We start from the raw sequence: 17,892 nt of genomic DNA on the forward strand, positions 1-17,892 counted from the left end.
CAAAACAAACGGGATCAATTCTTATTGACTCAAGACAGCTTTTCATGTTTTATTAATTTGTAAATGTTTCTGAAAACATAATTCCCCTTTGACATTATGGGGAATTGTGTGTAGGCCAGTGACATAATCTTAGATGTGGAAAAAGGTGTGTGAACACTTTCTGAAGTCACTGTATCTGTCTGCCCTATCCATTCTAATAACCATGATTAGCTATAATAATGGATGTGACAATTGTTACATGTACTGTAAGTTCAAATTCACATAGCAGTCTAATGTCTAAATAAAAATTCACACAGCACTAGCTTGTTGCCTTGGTAACACATTTTCTTGGGAAAAAATAATGTTCTAAATTTGACTTTTGAAAGATCAACTCAAAGATGTAACACTGTTTTACAACACTTTTGGTTTTGCCTCTTGGGAACATTTTACTAGCTAGTGGTCACTAAATTTTCCTGGAAATGGCATGCAACAACGCTGGATAAAAGTTTGCTCAATGAATACTGGCTCACAAGCCCAATTCACTTGCATCCTTTCTTTTCGTAGGTGGGCAAATATTTTTTACAATTTTATGTTAGAACTACTTTTTACCTGTTAAATATATTTTTTTGCTGTGCATTTACTGAGAAATAATCAACACCCTGAAAAATCAGAAGTGAGTATTTAGGCGAACAATGTAATTTATTGTTTTAATATGTTGGCTACTGCTTTGTAAAATCAATAAGGTACCACAGGATTTGTGCTATATGCGCACAATATAACACGACAAAGGGCTAGGAACAAGGCCCTACCCACTAAGCACACTGATACTCCAACACACATGCAAACACTCACTCCACCATTTGCTCATGTAACCTATGTGAAATGGCTAGCTAGTTAGCGGGGTGCGTGCTAATAGCATTTCAATCGGGGACGTCACTCGCTCTGAGCCCTTGAAGTAGTTGTTTGCGGCTTTTGTGGAGCGATGGGTAACGATGCTTCAATGGTGGCTATTGTCTATGTGTGCAGAGGGTCCCTGGTTTGAGCCCAGGTAGGGGCGAGGAGAGGGAGGGAAGCTAAACTGTTACACTCACACACATAATATGCACATACATTTATACTGTCTCTACACACCCGTCGTGAGACAGGTTAGTTTTACCCTACTGATGATGTACTACTCTGTTTATCATATATCCTGATTCCTAGTCACCTTACCCCCATACAAATCTACCTCTATCGATCCAGTATCCCTGCACATTGTAAATATGATACTGGAACTGACCATGTATATAGTATGCTTACTTATTACTTCATCGTGTTCTTCTTATTTTTATATCTTGTGTGTTTATGTTCTACCTTGTTATTTTTAATATTACATTGATATTGATTACTGCATTGTTGTGGTTAGAGCTAGCAAGAAAGGCATTTCACTGTACTTGTGAAAGTGACATTAAAAATTGAAATGGTATATTTGCCATATAACACACCCCATTGGCCCTTATTGCTTAAATGTGCTTTGTTTATGTTTCCTCTTTTCTTAGTACCTGCGAAGATCACAAACATATCGACGGACATCACAGTGAACGAGGGCAGCAATGTAACTCTCATGTGTCTGGCCATTGGACGACCAGAGCCTAACATCATATGGAAACATCGCTCTGCAAAAGGTAAGACTGCAAACCTTTGAGGTCAAAACATACAATCAATCAACGAGTATAATAGAGCAGTGTATCTTTTCTAAAAGCATATCGTCTCTAGTCATCAAAATTCTAATTACCTGTGTTGCTGAGGTTTTAAGAGCTTGTCGTATCACAAATGAGAGTTAAATGCCTTGCTCAAGGGCACATCAACAGATTTCCACCTTGTCAGCTCGGGTAGTCAAACCAGCCACCTTTCGGTTATTGGCCCACCGCTTTAACCTGCCGCCCATACTGTATGTAATGCTCCATGACCGTGTAATACGTATGGAGTCCTTGGCTGACGAAGCTGTTACAGCCTGACCTAATTTATCCATCTAAAATGTCATGTCTTGTGTAAACCTTCCTTCTAAAAGAACACCTACATCACTTGATTCACATGAATATTGCCTGCATTATATAGGCTAAATAGTTGTTTCAGGCTAGCAGAACAGCTGTACTGTCAGCCATATTGATGAATTTACATTAAAAGGGCAATTTATTGATGTTTTGAAATGGTTGTCCCATCTGTACCTAGCATTTTAACATCAAACTGGAGTTTGAGTGATACAACGCTTGATTTTACTCAATTTAGTAAGTCCAAAGCATTGTATAGACAGTGCATCTTGGATATGATGCCCACGGGAGAGAAACCTACAACCTCAATGCTGGTAGGTCCAACCTGCAGCCAAATATACTAATAGCTTGGCCATAGGCCATTCAATGTTGGATAAGTTTAGTTATTTTTCTGTTTGGGCTGGCAACCACAAGCCACGAGAGCGTGCACGCATGCGTGCTCGTGTGTGTGTGTAAACGTGTTTTGTCTTCTAATTACGTGTAAAAGCAGCCCTTTGGTTTCCAGTGAACATGCTCCAAGAATCATGGGCTGCTTGCTTCAATACGATCACACACTTTCTGCCTGGAACACTCAACATGAATGCATCCAGTCCAGATGTTTGTTTCTCATTTACATGTCGTCGGCTGAACCAATTCTTCTTCACAGTACAGGATTTTCAATATCCCCTTTTTAAGACATGCTCCGGAACTTTGGCGACTGCCAAGTATTTTTTTAAACCTTGCTGTAACGGTTTTCTTCCATTGAAGGAGGGGAGGACCAAAATGCTGTGTAGTTCGTGTTCAACATGTTTAATGAAAGACGGTAACGTGAACACTACACAAATACAAAATAACAAACGTGGCAAAACCGAAACAGTCCTATCTGGTGAAGAGAACACAAAGACAGGAAACAACCACCCACAAAGCCCAACACAAAACAAGCTACCTAAATATGGTTCCCAATCAGAGACAATGACTAACACCTGCCACTGATTGAGAACCATATCAGGCCATACATAGAAACGGACAAACTAGACACACAACATAGAATGCCCACCGGGCTTACGTCCTGACCCACACTAAAACAAGGAAAACACAAAAGAACTGTGGTCAGAACGTGACATTACCCCCCCCCCCCCAAGGTGCGGACTCCGACCGCACAACCTAAACCTATAGGGGAGGGTCTGGGTGGGCATCTGTCCGCGGTGGTGACGCTCCACCATTGTCTTTGTCCATCTCCTTATTGTCCTTAGAGATGCGACCCTCGCCGCCGACCTTGGCCGAACCCTAACAAAGGGCCCCACTGGACTGAGGAGCGCCTCTGGACTGAGGGGTGCCTCATGACTGAGGAAATTCCTCCGGACTGAGGGCCAGCTCCGGACTGAGAGGTAGCTCATGACTGAGAGGTAGCTCATGACCGAGAGGTAGCTCATGACCGAGAGGTAGCTCATGACCAAGGGGTAGCTCATGACCGAGGGGTAGCTCAGGACCGAGGGGTAGCTCAGGACCGAGGGGTAGCTCAGGACCGAGGGGTAGCTCAGGACTGAGGGGTAGCTCAGGCTGGTTGACGGCTCTGGCAGCTTCTGGCTGACTAACGGCTCTGGCAGATCCTGGCCGACTGACGGCTCTGGCAGATCCTGGCTGAATGGCGGCTCTGGCGGATCCTGGCTTTCTGGCGGATCCTGGCTGACTGGCGGCTCTGGTGGATCCTGGCTGACTGGCGGCTCTGGTGGATCCTGGCTGACTGGCGGCTCTGGCGGATCCTGGCTGACTGGCGGCTCTGGCGGCTCCTTGCAGACTGGCGGCTCAGGACAGACGGGAGACTCGAGCAGCTCTGGACAGACGGGAGAGACTAGAAGCTCTGGACAGGCGGGAGACTCTAGCAGCTCTGGACAGGCGGGAGACTCTAGCAGCTCTGGACAGGTGGGAGACTCTAGCAGCTCTGGACAGGCGAGGCGCACTGCAGGCCTGGTACGTGGTGCCGGCACTGGTGGTACTGGGCCGAGGACACGCACCTCAGGGCGAGTCCGGGGAGGAGAAACATGGAGTACTGGGCTCTGGACACGCACAGGAAGCCTGGTGCGGGGGGCTGCCACCGGAGGGCTGGTGCGTGTAGGTGGCACTTGATAGACCGGACCGTGCAGGCGCACTGGAGCTCTTGAGCACCGAGCCTTCCCAACCTTACCTGGCTCGATGCCCACTCTAGCCCGGCCGCTACGAGGAGCTGGAATGTACCGCACCGGGCTATGCACCCGCACTGGAGACACTGTGCGCTCCACAGCATAACACGGTGCCTGCCCGGTCTCTCTCGCTCTCCGGTAAGCACAGGAAGTTGGCGCAGGTCTCCTACCTGGCTTCGCCATACTGCATGTGTGCCACCCCCCCCATTTTTGGGGCTGCCTCTCGGGCTTCCTAACGCGCCGCCGTGCTCGTTTCGCCAACTCCATTCTCCTGTAACCCTCCTCGCACTGCTCCAGCGAATCCCAGGCGGGCTCCGGCACTCTCCCTGGGTCGACCGCCCACCTGTCTATCTCTTCCCAAGTAGTATAGTCCAGATTCTGTTCCCATGTCTAGAAATCCTGACATCGCTGCCTTTCCTGCTCCTGCCAGACACACAACATAGAATGCCCACCCAGCTCACGTCCTGACCAACACTAAAACAAGGAAAACACAAAAGAACTATGGTCAGAACGTGACACTTGCGCTTGGGCCTGGATGTGTCAATATGTAGTTCATACATGTATAATCTATGAGCAGAATTACTGTTTTACCTCAATTAGCCACGAAATCCCTAGTTTGAAAGCAACTGTTTTTCTGGAAGCTGTGCTTTGCCATTTTCCCTACATGTTCCCCCACGTGGACCAGTCCCCTAGCAATTTGAGTTCAACCAATGAGCTTCAGCCCCTTACCATGTGAGTGACAGTTAGCATGAGGCACATCATGCACACACAGAGTGAGAGGGAGAGCAATGATGTGGTGCACATATCTGCACATAATTTTCGGGGACCGTGAGCACTATTTTAAAAATAAAATACAACTTTCAGAACTACTGGTTAAAAAGTATACCAAAGTACTGGAGACACTCTTTAACAACCGCACTAAAACAACTGCCCTGATTTTTCAATATTTACATTGAATATCATCTGTTTCCTGCTAACTTTTATATGAAGTGCACATTACAATTATAGTTAAAGGGTAACTGTTTAATGAAATGCCTGTATGCATAAACCAGATGGTGTCATTATCCATGGTTGGAATTGAGTGTAATTAAAACCACACTCTATTCTCATGCAATGCATGCATTATGATGGCAATGTTGATCTACCAACTCTACTCTATTGAATCGGGGAATAACAGAGAAAGGAAATGTATATTAATTTAGTTGTCATAACAGACACCATAGACTGACATTAAGCGGCAACAAAAGCAGCCAATATGAAGGGATGAAATCACTTCTGTGAAAACCAATAAGCGATGTCTGTGGCTGAGAGTGTCTGTTAATGTCAGGGAGATGCGAAGATGGCGGGTTATCTTGCTTGGCATTAATGTGCAAGCTCGAATGAAAGAAAGAAAGAAAGGAGGAAGATGTGAGGGATGTTTGGCTGCTCGGAAAGACATTCTCACCGGAGTGTGTAAAAACCTAAATGTGTTCTGGAGTGACATTTCTTCACTGTTTTCCCAGTTTGTCTCCATCTCTCTCGCTTCTGATTATGAACCACTCCCAAAAATAAAGCATTTATGCCTGCAATAATTGTATTAAAGTGACTGCTAAGTGATTTGTCTATATTTAGACAACATATTTGAAAATAAATCCAACAAATCAAATTATACATGACGAACTGAGCTAAACAAGCATGACTAAAAATCTGTGAGAAAACCGCCAAGGCATCAGATGGGTATTATTATTATCTAGTGCTTCACACTCAATGTCAGGCAGGAACATGAGGAAATGTTTTGCAAACAAAATGCATTGAAAGTATAGGGAGTGTACCCACCTATTTTTTTACTACTACATCACTGGTTACCTTAATATATGGACGCAATCAATTGACGATTCAGCTAGATTTAGTGCACCAAAAGCCTGTCCCCACTTCAATTCATTTGGGGACAACTGTGAATGAATTATTCAACGCTTTCCACTTCATCCTTGGCTGCCAGGCTCTCTAAAAGGATTAGAAGAAGTATGAATGAAGAAAACAGTGCATGATGAGGACAATGCACTGCCGGGCCAAATGGATCAATGTGGGCCATTAAAGACACATTATATGGAGGAGGTTACGAGTGTCCATTCGTCGAACTGTCAGAAACATCATACTGGGCATTTGTCATTAAAAACGATGGTAAATACTAAAGACTATGCAGTTTGTAAATGAATGTGCGGCCTACACCATGCTTGCAGGACTGTCAATCTTATCAACAGCTTGATAATTTTTGTTGCTCCCTTATGTCTTGAAATTATACTTTTTTTGCCCTCTCATTCACTCTCCCATCCAATGTTGTGGTAAGATTCATACTTTTACACTGCAAAACATCACGGACAACACAGATGTGACAGCGGCCATCAATCATGCTGTCTAGCTCAGTTGAGCCGATCCACTTTTGTTTCCGAATCGCGTTGTAATTTGTGTCTTGGGGGAGAAAAATTGCCAGTTAGGAAAGTTCCTGTTGGAGACTTGAAGGTCTGTGCACTCTAATTTGGCAGTGTCAGCAGATGATTGACAGCTCTATGGCATTGTGGACTGATGTTGTAGACTGGTGGCAGCTCTCATGATGAGTGGCAATCAGACTATTATACAGGGGAAACGTATGGCATGCCATTTGCTGTGATACGTCTATCAATGGGAATAATGTTCTATTAGCACTGTCAGTGGAGTGATGGCAAAATCACTGGGGACCTTACCCAGTGGTGTAGGAAGGTTCTGGAAACAGCACTGGATTGTATACAGTTCAAAGCATACATGTAGGGATGGGCATTGGTTTCTTGTAAGGTTTGGGTTAAGATGTTTGGCCAACGTCCTTTCTGCCACTGGATAAACGGTTTGACCTGGTGTAGTTATTGATGCTGTCTTGGATGAGCATGACCAAATTTGCCTCATGCTTTTACAGAAGTTTTTTTTTAAAGCAGGGCTGCCAAATCCTCTTCCTGGAGATCTAGCGTCCTATAGGTTTTCAGACCAACCCTAACCTGACATACCTGTTTCAGCTAGTTAAGGTCTTGGTGAGCAGCTAATAAGTAGAATCAGGTGTGCTAAATTAGGGTTTGACTGTAAACCTCCAGGATGTTAGAGTTCAAAGAATACAGTAGGTTTGGGCAGCGCTGGCATAAACAGGTGTTTTTTCAATCTGCTTTTGGAAACCACTTGAGAGTAAATCTGATATTAGAGTTATCAGTTACTTTTGAAATAAATGTAGGGCTAGCAGGTCATTGGAAAAGGCCATGTCTTGGAAGACAATGCATTGCATTTGCTCATTAGCCCTCTCAAACTCAACTCTGGCCCTCAAAGTCAGTTCCACTGCATTTTTTCATTGTTCTCCTCTAATCAGGGACTGTTTTAGACCTGGAACACCAGATGGGTGCAATTAATTATCAGGTTGAACAGAAAACCAGTTGGCCAAAACAAAAGTGACGTAGGTCAAATATGATCAAATATAATGACAAGATAGTCGAGTGACTGCTCCTACAATGGAAATACATGTACGCAAAAATGGAAGGCAGGCGGGAGAAGGAGAGGGCAGATACACGTGTGAACAACAGGCTACTACTAAGTGTTTTTTCTCAGTTGCCAGAATGCCACGTGCATCCACTTACATCAGTACATTTGTAACAGCCTAAACATGACGTAACTTCTATAAGATCAAATAAGCCTGGCGTATTTAACACTCTCCCATAAGACCTCCATACAAAAAAATCACTTGGTAACTTGGTCTGCTTATCTTACCTGGACAGATTTTGGGCAGAAGTAATCCTCTCGCTTTGCCTCTTTATCTCTGCGAAGGTTAAGCACATGGAGTAATGAGTAGGATTCTGTGTTTTCACATGCAAAATTCATTGATTTTCATACAAATGCTTTATCTGCCTTCCCAATAAAAACTAGTTTGAACATTCAAACATATACAGTATTTTAAAGAAAAACTTTGATGTACATTTCTGAACGATGCATCAGGCTGCATTGTTAACAATATGACAGAGCAGTGCAGATAACAGTTCCATTTGAGCAGGGCTTTACCCGGTGCAACCCGGACCAGTTTAATCGAATACCCTTAATGTATCTGGGGGTTTGTACAAGAGCATCTAACATTGAAATCTGATCTCTCTGAAAAGACAAATGAGGTTGGCAAGCAAGGTGCCTTTGTTTCCATGCAGTCCCACTGGTCGCTTTCTTTATGATCACTTTCTTTTAACTCTGTTTGTTGTGAAACAATTCAATCAATTCTTTCTGCTAAAGGTCATTTGGTCAGAGATGACACCAATGTTTCATATGGTTTTGTTCTCTTTTGCAAACAAGAATTGAAAAGCAATATTGTCCATGTTGATACAGTTGCTTGCCAGAATCACAGAAAAGGCTTTTTATATATTTGTCCAACACTTAGACATTACTAACAGTGTGTGTGTGTGTGTGTGTGTGTGTGTGTGTGTGTGTGTGTGTGTGTGTGTGTGTGTGTGTGTGTGTGTGTGTGTGTGTGTGTGTGTGTGTGTGTGTGTGTGTGTGTGTGTGTGTGCCTGTGTCTATGTGGGTGTGTATTTGTTCATAGGCATTAAAGTAAGCTCATATTCCGTAATGACCATTGAATTAGGCAGAGCCAAAATGATCCAAAGCCTCAGTGAAAACACCATTTTTCAAGAAGCCAGCTGTTGTAATTTGTTTGCAGACCTCCTCATTCACAGCATATGGCTCAGGATGTGATTTGTCCCTTTTCCTTTGACATTGAAGCATTTGGCACTTTACAAAATGGCACTCAACAATTCATATGCAATTTGTGATTGCCCACAGGATACATAAGCAGAGCGACATATTCATCTCTGATGAATTGAACTTGCAGTGCTGCGTGAAATCATATTCTGGAGCTCATGCTGTTGTAGGATTTAATTTACTGGGTCCTCTCTGCTTGTTCTCTCTGCAGAAATGTTATCCATTGTAAAATGAAATATGAATATTGGCAACACTCTGAGAAGGGAAAAATAGAATACACTGAAATATCAAGATCAAGATTAAATGATAAGATAGGTAACAGCCATCAAAAAAATAAAACATTCTAGTATTTCAGTAATTCCTTCATTGACAATATTCCTCCTTAATCTCATTTTCTGGTTGTTATTGGCAGTATAACCATAGGTCCATGAAGCAGAGTTTTCAATGAAAATCACAGTAGTGTGACTGTGTTGTAATCAGGAAGTGTTCATAGGATTACCATGTATCAATTATACTGTTTATGTTTATCCTTCCCCAGTTTCAAATTTCCCTCTAATGATTTTGAACTATGCTGGGAGGAAATAAGAGGGCCCATTCATTCTCAAAATGAGATTTGCATATTGCTTGAAGGAAGTAAGTATACAGTCATAACCATTCTCTCCAACTATTTTCAATGTCTGTGACAGACATTTTATGCCATTATTACAACTTGTGACAACCTCACCCACCTCTATTTCTTTATGTAAACTTGTTCACGTTTTTTGTCAGAGGCTGACATCAGGACAGGTATGATGTCATCAATCTAGGACACCTATACTGTTTCCATGTTATGACAGTCACACATCCAATTCCAACTTCCATTGACGTGTATCCTAATATGGACACCATACACAATCTACATTTTGCTCTCCAATGGAATCAGAATATGTGTTCCAACCCTTTAGCACAAATATCAACTACTGTTATCGGATTAGGTGGTCACATGTAGTGGATGGAAATTATACAACCATTATGTAGAAATTATGTTGAATATAATAATTAACTACATTGATCAATCTGACTCCAATTTATGTGAATAAATGCAACAAGCCTTGTACATCTCTGGAGGAATCTAGTCAAGGTAGCGAGCCTTACATCACCTCTCAGTATAACTATAATGAACATGTATCTTACTCGCACTGTTATACAATTATTAAAAGACTAGATACAAATAGCTAATCTTGGCGACCAATATTCTAGCATTAATATATTGAGGCAAACGGATCAAAGATGTACAATATATAGTTTATATAACAACTATAGAAATAGACTTAATCAATTATAATCCTATAGTCAATCAAATATATATATATATTTTTTATCTTTATTTTACTAGGCAAGTCAGTTAAGAACAAATTCTTATTTTCAATGACGGCCTGGGAACAGTGGGTTAACTGTCTGTTCAGGGGCAGAACGACAGATTTGTACCTTGTCAGCTCGGGGTTTTCAACTTGCAACCTTTTGGTTACTAGTCCAACACTCTAACCGCTAGGCTACCCTGCCACCCCAAATCACTCTGTAAAATGAGGAATGCATTTACCCACTTCAATTAATATGATTTATTAGTCACGAAAGAATTAACACTCAAACAACTACAGTGCACATGAAATACATGAAACATTACAGACTATTCCAAGTAAATGACTATCACCAATAGGCTAAGACTTAATGTGGTTACATGTGTCTTCAGTTCAGAATAATCTCAAACATAAAAAACAATCTGTGTGATACACACAAGAGCTTGGTAACAAGTCCTGAAAGCATAAGTGAATTCACTGTCTATTTAACCAAATTCAAGCAAGAACTCACCCCCAATCTGCATGAACATTTCTTTGCACTTTGCTAGTAAAAACAAAAGGCAAGAACAACCCACCCAGATTCTAATCTAATCATCTCAATTTAAATGATGGGAGCACACCAGTGTCACTCCTCTTTGAACTATCCTCCGTCCAACCAACAAAAAACACAGTTTCCCTGTAACAATAAATCCATAGCACTTACAGTACTGTAAAACATATACAAATTCATACTGTAGTTCTTTATGAACTCTTGAAACCTGACCATTTAAATCAAACAGTAACATTAATTTTGAATATTTCACACCTCCAACCCTGTCCGTGCTCTCAAGGTTCTGCGGGAATGTCCCTCAACCGAGAAGACCACAGATAAGGTGTGTTTGACCCTTGTGAAAGCCCACAAATGGTCAGTCATCAAAATAAGGTCATAAATCTTGATTTCATTTTTTTTTATCTGATGCTCTTATCCAGTTCAACTAGGGTTAAGTGCCTTTCTCAAGGGCACATCAACAGATTTTTCACCTTGTTGGCTCATGGATTCAAACCAGCAATCTTTTGATTACTGGCCCAACACCCTTAACCACTAGGCCACCGAAAGTGCCATCATGCTGTGCTCCCATGCCAGCCAGTCCCCAGTTGCTAGTGTCGCCGGTTGCTAGTGTCACCAGTTGCGAATATCACCTTAACTCATTCTTCCACTACACACACACACACACACACACACAAGGTAAGAAATTATTAGCTTGCTATTGGAAAGGCCAGTGAAAGCTGCTTTAGAAAGAACCTTTTTCAATTATGGTTTGAAAAGAGTGGCTTTGTGGCGGACAATATCCCAAGCATTAATATCTGCTTGACCGTGCCTTAAAAAAGCCAAGGGGATTGGAAAAAAACCTTCTGCCTCGAAAAGTTTAATAAATGTGAAGTTTCTTTGGGCAATATCCAAAACATATGCTTGCCAATGCCTCTAAAACTTAGAACTTTGATCTTGAAGAAACAAGATAAATCAATTGCCTATAAAGTACTGGTTACCTTTTAGTAGTAGATGTTCAGTATAGTAGAATGGTACTAGTACAATAGCTTACATATTATTTCCTGAATCATTTTCAGAGGGAATGTTGCGACAGTAGTTGTGAATGACCTACTGGAGGGACATTGAGTTTGTGTATATATTATAATGACATCATGTGTTTGTTAGTTTTGGACTTCGGAAAGGGTTTTTCGGTTGTTTGGGCACACAACATTCTTTCTTGAGGCTAGCCAATGTCGGTAGCTGAAGTCTACGCCCCTTTATCAGTGATTGGTCAACTGTAGGGATTCTTCAGTAGTAGTCTTGTTTTCATGCACATTTTTTCTTTGAGCAATCTGCACCGAACATCTTAGTTAGATATAAAATTGTGTGACTAAGATCTTTGCAAAAATGTATTACAGATTTCTTGAGTTATCTTAGATTAATACACAGTATTTGAGGAAGTGAATACTGGCTACGGGTGTCTCAAAATGGACGAATATTACTATTGATGCCTTTTTCTTTTATTTTTCGAGCGAAGGTCTTTTAAGGGAGTATGTGAGCACACTCGCTTGTCTCGTCTAGCGAACTTCAGCTAGCCGCCAGCCGAACTGAAGCACCTTAAGGCAGTGAGAAATTGGACTCACTGAGAGAGGGAACACCTATGGGTAAGGTTTTGTGGAGGTTAAAAGGAGAAATTAGCGTACTAGTAGAAATGGCGTTCCCTTTCAACAGTGTCAACGCCAAACCCTTCTTCAGATGAGGAGTGCAAAGCAGGAAGACAGGTGCAACCAGTACTCTACTGGACGAGTTTTGCACTCCCCTGTCATCAAGGCAAAGTGTGGCTACTTTGAAGAATCTCAAATATAAAACACATTTTAATTTGTTTAACACTCTTTTGGTTACTACATGATTCCATATGTTATTTAATAGTTTTGATGTCTTCACTATTTTTCTACAATGTAGAAAATAGCCAAAATCAAGAAAAACCCTTGAATGAGTAGGTGTGTCCAAACTTTTGACTGGTACTGTAAATCATAGACAAACTCGGCTAATTCTATATGAACTTTAATCATTAATAATGGAGAGAGGACAAGAGGAGACCGCAGTCTGCATCTGTTCGCTTTTTCCCCCTCTTTCGTTCGAGGAGCGAGGGAGGGAGGTGAGGGTGGGGGGATGAGGAGATGGGGGTTCATCATTTCATCTCTTGACATGATTAGTTCACTGGGGGTTTCCATGTGGCGGTGGTAGCTACCCCCACCACTCCAACCACACCCACCCTCCCATCCACTGTGTAGGCAAAACCCCCTCCCCCCAGAGCACCCAGGCATCTCAAGGCTTCAAGAGGCTCTTCATTACAGCTTAATAACATGTCATCTAACGTTATTCCTCAGAGTGAAGCTCCAGCTAATCCTTAAACGTGGCTAATTCATCACTGTATGTCCGTCCTCGACAGCGCTCAGAGCCAGGCCAGACAAACCCCCTTTGATTTTAAAGACACTGAAATACAATTAAGAAGTTCCTTGAGGAAGATAAGAAGCACATTTTATACATCTCAAGAACTGTTCTTTTAGTCTAAGATAAGGATAATTTTTGATACATTTTTATTTCTCAAATACTTTAGAATCAATGAAGTTACTTCCACTGTTATTAGATATGTGGGGAATGAGCAAGACATTTAAAAAAAAGTATACTTTGTGTTTATTGTAGGAACACAAAGAAACTACAAATAAAGTCAAATAGAAGAAGAATAAAAAAAAAATATCTGGCAGTTACAGTGCACGTCATACCTTCATCATCATATCATCATATTAGTTACATTGACATCTCTGAATTAAACCTTTTCCAAGTACGAAACCCATTTTCCCCAGTATTCTTGACCTCTCTCCCGTTGAGTTCTTTTTGTAGTAAAAGTAAAGTCCTTTGTCTTAAACACACCTTTATTTAGTGCACTCTACTTGTAAGAATCACGGATATGAACACCGTAGACTCATAATGGTCATAACACCATGGAAGAGAAACAATACTAACCATGTAGACTGCCATGCAGAATAAATACTTTATCAGCCCACAGAGAAAAGATCACTGTTAGTTAACATAATCAGTGTTGAAATAGTTAATTAGGGTAGCATAATTTGTCTGATTCTCTGTAAAAATGGTATGGAAATGTATAATGCATTATATTTTGTAAAGTGCTTTCTTGCGTCAAACAACACAACACCATCTTCAGTCACCTCCTTGTCTGAAGGACAGTTGGATAAACAGGTTAATGTCAAGCCCTGCATGTTTTTGTTTTTTTAAGTCTGTAAGTCTACATTGAACACCACACATTGGCTGCTACTGTAATCCTAAACAGAACTCTAATCATCTGTGTGCACTAGGTAACAAGCCTTTATAACAACATACCACTAGCAACAGTGTATCAGGTTTAGGTTTCATTTTAAATGTCCTTTCTCACCTAAATTATTCCTAATTTTTCAGAGCAAGCACCTTCTGAGAGACACCCACAACCTAAGGTTGGATGTGAGGTAGGGTGTGAGGGAGTGTATCCAGTCATTCGAACCTTCAGTGGTTCTCAGTGCTGGGAAAATGGCCAGTGTTGGATTAAAATATCGACATGCAACTAGATAAAGGGAAGCCTTAATGGATTCACACCCCACGTTAGAGCATAGACCGTGTTACTCAGCTCACTCCGGGGACCATGTAGGATGGATTGCAGCCTTACGTAGGCCCGACCACAAAACAATGTGTGCTGGTTTACCTACAGAAGCCACATGTACTGTAGTTTTGTGTGCACGGTTCACTTCCCTTACAAGCATCACATCCAATGTTCTCTCTAATTTTTTCCGACAATTTCAGGTCTGCTGAGCGCAAATTCTGCGCAACTTCCAGCGTGCATTTACTGTGAACACTGAGGGTGTACCCACTTAAAGTTACAGTTTTAACAGTGGCCAAGTAGGCTACTGTGGCTAATTGATCATAATGTAGGCCTACCCGAGTGGCTTACCATTAAAAACTATGGGGGAAATGCATCCCATAACATTTAACATGGAAATAGCTGCTCTATCATTAAGCTAGTGGTATGTTGAGTTATAAAGGCTTGTTACTCAGTGGACACAGATGATTGGAGTTCTGTTTAGGATTCAACAAGTAGTCTTGTATTTTTTTTTTTTTTACCTTTATGTAACTAGGCAGGTCAGTTAAGAACAAATTCTTATTTTCAATGACGGCCTAGGAACAGTGGGTTAACTGCCTTGTTCAGGGCCAGAATGACAGATTTGTACCTTGTCAGCTCGGGGATTTGTAGTAAGGGGTTACTAGTCCAACGCTCTAACCACTAGGCTACGCTGCTGCCCCATATTTCTCTCCTGCCTTCGCTCTCCTAAAGCATCAATGTTTTGTGTGAAGACTTTGACTTTTTACAGAGAAGCGTAAACAAATCAAGGATGCATTTCTTTTCATGGTGTATGTCTGCGTTGTTTGGCTTTATTTCACGTAGTCGCTTTTGTTGCAATTTGTGTTGGGTTACGATTGTTCTGAGGTTTTAATCCTATGAGGCTCTTGTTGTTCTGGCAATATTACATCAGTCAAGTACTTCAGCCCTAAACTCTTCACAGCTGAATTTGGATGGGAACAGAACCAGTAAAGAACATGGGGAAACATTTCCTGTGAACAAATTGAATGGCGACGCTATTCATTTTATATATATTGTTTAACCTTGAGCAGTAAGGAAACACCTTTTAAGATAATGCATTTGTAAGATAATATCACTTTGAATTAATAGGTTATAGCAATAGCTTTTCTGGATTGAGAGGTGAGACATTCCACAATAACAGCTGTTTGTTAAAAGTATTGCAAAAGTAATGGTTAGGAATGAGAATTGTTGCACAGATCATACTAATTTCTTCTTTAAAATTGTTAGGGCGAAGATACAGTAAGTACTACATGGTGCAATTACCCCACCCAATACCCATCAATATTTTCATACTTAAATTATGATTTAATAGTAAACCAAAAACCACCCAGTTTCCTCCAATAAGGAATATTAACAATGTCCATGCAAACTTGAGTGCTACGGATGAAAGAGTGACACAAAATAAGTTGAATATGGTGTCATGAAGATTGGAAACTTTATAAAAGAAAAGAATCCTTCTCCTTTATTAGTCTCCCAGATTGCACTGCAGTGATAAAGCTTTACCTGTGGTGCAGCTTGCAGATGCCTCATCTGCAGACACAGAAGGTAAGGTGGCACTATCAACAGACCTCTAGGAATCTTTTCAACTGGGCCCAGGTGCAGACACAGCTGTGTTTTTAACGTAGCTGATTATTAATGCATCTCTCCTTAGAGGATCCTCAGGCCTCCTGTAAGATGTCTGTCTGTCTGTCTGTCTGTCTGTCTGTCTGTCTGTCTGTCTGTCTGTGCTATGCTGTGCTGTGCTGTGCTGTGCTGTGCTGTGCTAACACATGCAGGTGAGAAGCATGATTATGTCCGGTAACAAATTCCATATAAGCCAATTAAAATCATTGACGTAGTTGGACGTCATCCAAAACTTTTCCATGAAAGCATCCAACAGCACGTTCTGATAGTCAAAGCAGTGGAGCATTTTTCCTCAAAGAAAAACCTTGTGGGTTTCGAACTCACAGCTGTTGTATCTCGCCATCTTCAGGCTTACACCACAAGTCAATTATAGGAGTAAGGGGTAAATTCCGGCTATATGACAAGACCACGAGGGTCTTAGACAAAAAAATAAGCTGTTTATAAGTAACAGTTCTCGTTCTTTCAACATAACATTGGTGCCAATGTATGTTTTGTACGTTGTCTCATGTTATGTCAATCAAAGTAGTCTCAAGATGCTGTGTACTACTGCCTCAATTGGTTAGCTCTGCGTTCTGTCCAGAAAAGGGTGGGCTGTAGGTTGATTCTGCAGCTGTGTTCCGAATCAATTATTAATTGGGTACTTCCAGAAGTGGGCATGTGGACAGGATTTAAATCTTAACACATCCCAAGGAAAATTGTTTCATACCTTAGATTACATAAATCTCACAAATCTCCTTTTTGGAAGATACTATTTGACTAAATTTCTACCACTTACACATCTTAGTCAATTTTGCAACTAGTGCAATTGTTTACGACCAATATCGAAGCCACGTTGGCACATTTCAACACAGATCTTCCGCGGTCCAGATTATAATCTAGCCCTGAATTGAAGATGTGAAAAGATATACTGTATGCCTGGTCTGCCTTATACAATGCTTATTGTGTTGTGTGGCCAGTGTGTGTGCACTGAGAATTCTAAAGCTAGTTTATATTGGAAGTGTCAGGGAAGTCAAATTTTGAGGAGAGGTGAGATGAGAATATGTTAGATTGTGGCAGACATTATAGCAGCCTGGAACCAAAATGTGAGCTTCCTATACAATTGTTATTCATTTTGCTTATAGAGAATCTCTTAATGGTATCAGAGTCTGTTCACCAATGATTCTGATTGCCAGACGGATCTTTATTGAAATGTGACATTTACTATTTTATTAGAAGCCGTCTGTGGTCACTGATGAATATGGTATTCTCGGTGCTTATGAAGTGGTATTATGCGAGGTCGGTATTGATTCTCAGGTACAGTAGAATGAGTAGATCATTAAAATGGTGATGATGTTTGTGAATGTAAATCCGCCTTGTAACTCATGTCTTCGAGAGGGGAGACTTCTTGTAACGGTTTTCTTGTGGTGAAGGAGAGGCGGACCAAAATGCAGCGTGGTTTCTATTCATGGTTCCTTAATAAAGAAAAACTATACATGAATAGACTAACAAAAACAATAAACGTGAGAAAACCTAAACAGCCCTATCTGGTGCAAACACAGAGACAGGAACAATCACCCACAAAACCCAACACCAAACAGGCTACCTTAATATGGTTCCCAATCAGAGACTATGACTAACACCTGCCTCTGATTGAGAACCATATCAGGCCAGACATAGAAATAGACAAACAAGACATCCAACATAGAATGCCCACTCATATCACACCCTGACCAAACAAAACATAGAAACATACAAAGCAAACTATGGTCAGGGTGTGACACTTATGGGGGAAGGATGTGATTTTTTTGTCTTTGTACACATCAGGAGCAATCAGAAAGTTATACGATGATGATAT

The 17,892-nt window shown here is 41.3% G+C and overlaps 1 protein-coding gene across 2 annotated transcripts in view; it reads left to right on the forward strand.

Annotated features, from left to right (window-relative positions):
* LOC135550818 (opioid-binding protein/cell adhesion molecule-like) overlaps positions 1–17,892 on the forward strand; it is a 329,729-nt gene that overhangs the window by 275,695 nt on the left and 36,142 nt on the right. For both annotated transcript variants that reach the window (XM_064981949.1, XM_064981948.1), the window contains one exon: positions 1,518–1,643. In XM_064981949.1, the coding sequence (XP_064838021.1) occupies positions 1,518–1,643 (126 nt within the window). The remainder of the gene's footprint in view (positions 1–1,517; positions 1,644–17,892) is intronic.

This window comes from Oncorhynchus masou, chromosome 12, assembly GCF_036934945.1.
Source record: "Oncorhynchus masou masou isolate Uvic2021 chromosome 12, UVic_Omas_1.1, whole genome shotgun sequence".
NCBI lineage: Eukaryota > Metazoa > Chordata > Actinopteri > Salmoniformes > Salmonidae > Oncorhynchus > Oncorhynchus masou.